General features: G+C 50.2%; 1 protein-coding gene across 1 annotated transcript in view; it reads left to right on the forward strand.

Annotated features, from left to right (window-relative positions):
- The window catches only part of LOC125446328 (steroid 21-hydroxylase), a 28,008-nt gene extending 23,267 nt beyond the window's left edge, over window positions 1-4,741 (forward strand). The window contains 1 exon segment of the mRNA XM_059639620.1: window positions 4,476-4,741. Coding sequence (XP_059495603.1) covers window positions 4,476-4,741 — 266 coding nt within the window.
- The last annotated feature ends 1,259 nt before the right edge of the window (window positions 4,742-6,000 follow it).

Below are 6,000 nucleotides of genomic sequence, written 5' to 3' on the forward strand. Positions count from 1 at the left end.
GACTCACCCATCAACAGAAACATGCTTCCTGCCTCCAGAGTGCCCAATCCCTTAATAATCTTATACGTCTCAATCAGATCCCCTGTCATCCTTCTAATACTCCAGGTGCAGTCTCACCAGGGCCCTGTACAGCTGCAGAAGGATCTCTTTGCTCCTATACTCAATTCCTCTTGTGATGAAGGCCAGCATGCTATTAGCTTTCTTCACTGCCTGCTGTATCCGCATGCTTGCTTTCATTGACTGATGTACAAGAACACCTCGATCTCGTTGTACTTCCCCTTTACCTAACTTGACTCCATTTAGATAGTAATCTGCCTTCCTGTTCTTGACACCAAAGTGGATAACCACACATTTATCCACATTAAGCTGCATCTGCCATGCATCCGTCCACTCACCTGGCCTGTCCAAGTCACCCTGTATTCTCATAACATCCTCCACACATTTCACACTGCCACCCAGCTTTGTGTCATCAGCAAATTTTCTAATATTACTTCCAATGCCTTCGTCTATATCATTAATGTATATTGTAAACAGCTGCGGTCCCAGCACCGAACCTTGTGGTACTCCACTGGTCACTGCCTGCCATTCCAAAAGGGACCCGTTTATCACTACTCTTTGCTTCCTTTCAGCCTGCCAATTTTCAATCCAAGCCAGTATTTTGCCCCCAGTACCATGCGCCCTAATTTTGCTCACTAATCTCCTATGTGGGACTTTATCAAAGGCTTTCTGAAAGTCCAGGTACACTATATCCACTGGTTCTTCCTTGTCCATCTGCATAGATTCATCCTCAAAAAATTCCAGAAGATTAGTCAAGCACGGTTTCCCCTTTGTAAATCCAAGCTGACTCTGACCTATCCTGTTACTGCTATCCAAATGATTCATAATTTCACCTTTTATAATTGAGTCCAGCATCTTTCCCACCACTGACGTCAGGCTAACCGGTCTATAATTCCCTGTTTTCTCTCTCCCTCCTTTCTTGGAAAGTGGGACAACATTAGCCACCCTCCAATCCACAGGAACTGATCCTGAATCTGTAGAACATTGGAAAATGATTACCAATGCATCCGTGATTTCTAGAGCCACCTCCTTAAGTACCCTGGGACGCAGACCATCAGGTCCTGGGGACTCATCAGCCTTCAGACCTAACAGTCTATCCAACACTATTTCCTGCCGAATATAAATACCCTTCAGCTCATCCATTACCCTCAGTCCTTCAGCCACTATTGCATCTGGGAGATTGCTTGTGTCTTCCCTAGTGAAGACAGATCCAAAATACCTATTCAACTCTTCTGCCATTTCCTTGTTCCCCATAATAAATTCACCCGTTTCTGTCTTCAAGGGCCCAATTTTAGTCGTAACCATTTTTTTTCTTTTCACATCCCTAAAAAAGCTTTTACTATCCTCCTTTATATTTTTGGCCAGTACCTCATTTTTTCTCTACGTATTGCCTTTTTAGTTATCTTCTGTTGCTCTTTAAAAGTTTCCCAGTCCTCCAGCTTTCCGCTCATCTTTGCTACGTTATACTTCTTCTCTTTAATTTTTATACAGTCCTTAACTTCCCTCATCAGCCACGGCTGCCCCCGCCTCCCCTTAGGATCTTTCTTCCTCTTTGGTATGAACGGATCCTGCACCTTCTGCATTATATCCAGAAATACCTGCCATTGTTGTTCCACTGCCATCCCTGACAGGGTATTGAACCACTGAACTTTGGCCAGCTCCTCCCTCATAGCTCCGTAGTTCCCTTTATTCAACTGCAATACTGACACTTCCGATTCTCCCTTCTCCCTCTCAAACTGCAGATTAAAACTTATCATATTACGGTCACTACCTCCTAATGGCTCCTTTACTTCGAGGTCCCTGATCAAATCCGGTTCGTTACACAACACCAGATCCAGAATTGCCTCTGTTCTGGTGGGCTCCAGTACAGGCTGTTCTAAGAATCTAAGAATCTAATGGGCCAGTAGAGATCAGATCAGTGATTAATGCATTGATACTGGCCCAGTAGAAATCAGATCAATGATTAATAGAGTGACACTGGCCCGGTAGAAATCAGATCAATGATTAATAGAGTGACACTGGCCCAGTAGAGGTCAGATCAGTGATTAATAGAGTGACGCTGGCCCAGTAGAGGTCAGATCAGTGATTAATGGAGTGACACTGGCCCAGTAGACATCAGATCAGTGATGAATGGAGCGACACTGGCCCAGTAGAGGTCAGATCAGTGATTAATAGAGCAACACTGGCCCAGTAGAGGTCAGATCAGTGATTAATGGAGTGACACTGGCCCAGTAGAGGTCAGATCAGTGATGAATAGAGTGACACTGGCCCAGTAGAGGTCAGATCGGTGATTAAAGCATTGATACTGGCCCAGAAGAAATCAGATCAGTGATTAATGCATTGATACTGGCCCAGTAGAAATCAGATCAATGATTAATAGAGTGACACTGGCCCGGTAGAAATCAGATCAGTGATTAATAGAGTGACACTGCCCCAGTAGAGGTCAGATCAGTGATTAATAGAGTGACGCTGGCCCAGTAGAGGTCAGATCAGTGATTAATGCATTGATACTGGCCCAGTAGACATCAGATCAGTGATGAATGGAGCGACACTGGCCCAGTAGAGGTCAGATCAGTGATTAATAGAGCAACACTGGCCCAGTAGAGGTCAGATCAGTGATTAATGGAGTGACACTGGCCCAGTAGAGGTCAGATCAGTGATGAATAGAGTGACACTGGCCCAGTAGAGGTCAGATAAGTGATTAATAGAGTGACACTGGCCCAGTAGCGATCAGATCAGTGATTAATGGAGTGACACTGGCCCAGTAGAGGTCAGATCGGTGATTAAAGCATTGATACTGGCCCAGAAGAGATCAGATCAGTGATTAATGGAGTGACACTGGCCCAGTAGAGATCAGATCAGTGATTAATGGAGTGTCACTGGCCCAGTAGAGGTCAGATCAGTGATTAATAGAGTGACACTGGCCCAGTAGCGATCAGATCAGTGATTAATGTAGTGACACTGGCCCAGTAGAGGTCAGATCGGTGATTAAAGCATTGATACTGGCCCAGAAGAGATCAGATCAGTGATTAATGGAGTGACACAGGCCCAGTAGAGATCAGATCAGTGATTAATGGAGTGTCACTGGCCCAGTAGAGGTCAGATCAGTGATTAATGGAGTGTCACTGGCCCAGTAGAGGTCAGATCAGTGATTAATAGAGCGACACTGGCCCAGTAGAGGTCAGATCAGTGATTAATGGAGTGTCACTGGCCCAGTAGAGGTCAGATCAGTGATGAATGGAGCGACACTGGCCCAGTAGAGGTCAGATAAGTGATTAATAGAGCGACATTGGCCCAGTAGAGGTCAGATCTGTGCTTAATGGAGTGTCACTGGCCCAGTAGACATCAGATCAGTGATGAATGGAGCGACACTGGCCCAGTAGAGGTCAGATCAGTGATTAATAGAGCGACACTGGCCCAGTAGAGGTCAGATAAGTGATTAATAGAGCGACATTGGCCCAGTAGAGGTCAGACCAGTGATTAATAGAGTGACACTGGCCCAGTAGCGATCAGATCAGTGATTAATGGAGTGACACTGGCCCAGTAGAGGTCAGATCGGTGATTAAAGCATTGATACTGGCCCAGAAGAGATCAGATCAGTGATTAATGGAGTGACACTGGCCCAGTAGAGATCAGATCAGTGATTAATGGAGTGTCACTGGCCCAGTAGAGGTCAGATCAGTGATTAATGGAGTGTCACTGGCCCAGTAGAGGTCAGATCAGTGATTAATGGAGTGTCACTGGCCCAGTAGAGGTCAGATCAGTGATTAATGGAGTGTCACTGGCCCAGCAGAGATCAGATCAGTGATTAATGGAGTGTCACTGGCCCAGTAGAGGTCAGATCAGTGATTAATGGAGTGACACTGGCCCAGTAGAGGTCAGATCAGTGATTAATGGAGTGTCACTGGCCCAGTAGAGGTCAGATCAGTGATTAATGGAGTGTCACTGGCCCAGTAGAGGTCAGATCAGTGATTAATGCATTGATACTGGCCCAGTAGAGGTCAGATCAGTGATTAATGGAGTGTCACTGGCCCAGTAGAGGTCAGATCAGTGATTAATGGAGTGTCACTGGCCCAGTAGAGGTCAGATCAGTGATTAATGGAGTGTCACTGGCCCAGTAGAGGTCAGATCAGTGATTAATGGAGTGTCACTGGCCCAGTAGAGGTCAGATCAGTGATTAATGGAGTGTCACTGGCCCAGTAGAGGTCAGATCAGTGATTAATGGAGTGTCACTGGCCCAGCAGAGATCAGATCAGTGATTAATGGAGTGTCACTGGCCCAGTAGAGGTCAGATCAGTGATTAATGGAGTGACACTGGCCCAGTAGAGGTCAGATCAGTGATTAATGGACTTGAACAGGCCCAGCAGAGTTCAGGGCAAGTTTGCATTGACACTGAGTCCATACTTTGTGCTGTACAGAGCGGTTTCTGGAGGCTGCTGACACTGAGAGAGCCATGCAGAATGTCCTATCGTTCAGCCTGGGGGCGCGAACCTGCCTGGGGGAGTCTTTCGCTCGTGTGGAGCTCTTCATCTTTCTGGCTTACCTGCTGAAGGAATTCCAGTTCATGCCCGATGTGGAGGGAGAACCTATCGATCTGCAGGGCCAGCCGGGAACTGTACTGCGAGTCAAACCCCACCTTGTGTCCATCATCCGCAGGCCAGCTCCCCACCACGCCCAGCAGTGAGGGCTGTCAGCTTCAGCTGAGGGCGGGGGGGGTGTCGAAATGGTCTGAGGGACAGAGCGGGGCTGGGGTTTGGGGTGGGTCAGAGGGACAGAGTGGGGCTGGGGCTGGGGTTTGAGGTGGGTCTGACAGACAGAGCGGGGCTGGGGGTCGGTCAGAGGGACAGAGTGGGGCTGGGGGTGAGTCAGAGGGACAGAGTGGGGCTGGGGTTTGGGGTGGGTCAGAGGGACAGAGTGGGGCTGCGATTTGGGGTGGGTCAGAGGGACAGAGTGGGGCTGGGGCTGGGGTTTGGGGTGGGTCTGACAGACAGAGCGGGGCTGAGGTTTGGGGTGGGTCTGACAGACAAAGCGGGGCTGGGGGTGGGTCAGAGGGACAGAGCGTGGCTGGGGGTTTGGGATGGGTCAGAGTGACAGAGTGGGGCTGGGGCTGGGATTTGGGGTGGGTCTGACAGAGCGGGGCTGGAGGTGGGTCAGAGGGACAGAGCGGGGCTGGAATTTGGGGTGGGTCTGACAGACAGAGCAGGGCTGAGGGTGGGTCAGAGGGACAGAGCGGGGCTGGGGTTTGGGGTGGGTCTGACAGACAGAGTGGTGCTGGGGGTGGGTCAGAGGGACTAGGGGGACTGGGGGTGGGTCAGAGGGACAGAGTGGGGCTGGGGCTGGGATTTGGGGTGGGTCTGACAGAGCGGGGCTGGAGGTGGGTCAGAGGGACAGAGCGGGGCTGGAGTTTTGGGGTGGGTCTGACAGAGCGGGCCTGGGGTGGGTAGAAGGACAGAGCAGGGCTGGGGTTTTGGGGCGGGTCAGAGAGACAGAGCGGGGCTGGGGTTTGGGGTGGGTCTGACAGAGCGGGGCTGGAAGTTCAGTGGGACAGAGCGGGGCTGGGGTTTTGGGGCGGGTCAGAGAAACAGAGCGGGGCTGGGGTTTGGGGTGGATCTGACAGAGCAGGGCTGGGGTTTTGGGACAGCTCAGAGAGACAGAGCGGGGCTGGGGTTTGGGGTGGGTCTGACAGAGCGGGGCTGGAAGTTCAGTGGGACAGAGTGGGGCTGGGGTTTTGGGGTGGGTCTGACAGACAGAGCGGGGCTGGCAGAGGGGGTGAAGGTCAGAGTCTGGCCCGGCTGGAGCTTGGAGCATTCTTCACAGCCCCCTCTGACTGTCAGATAACAAAGTGCAGAGCTGAATGAACACAGCAACCAAGTAGCATCAGAGGAGCAGGAAGGCTGATGTTTCGGTTCTAGACCCTTCTTCAGAAATCTTTAAACCTGAAAC

Source organism: Stegostoma tigrinum, chromosome 34 (genome assembly GCF_030684315.1).
Source record: "Stegostoma tigrinum isolate sSteTig4 chromosome 34, sSteTig4.hap1, whole genome shotgun sequence".
Lineage (NCBI taxonomy): Eukaryota > Metazoa > Chordata > Chondrichthyes > Orectolobiformes > Stegostomatidae > Stegostoma > Stegostoma tigrinum.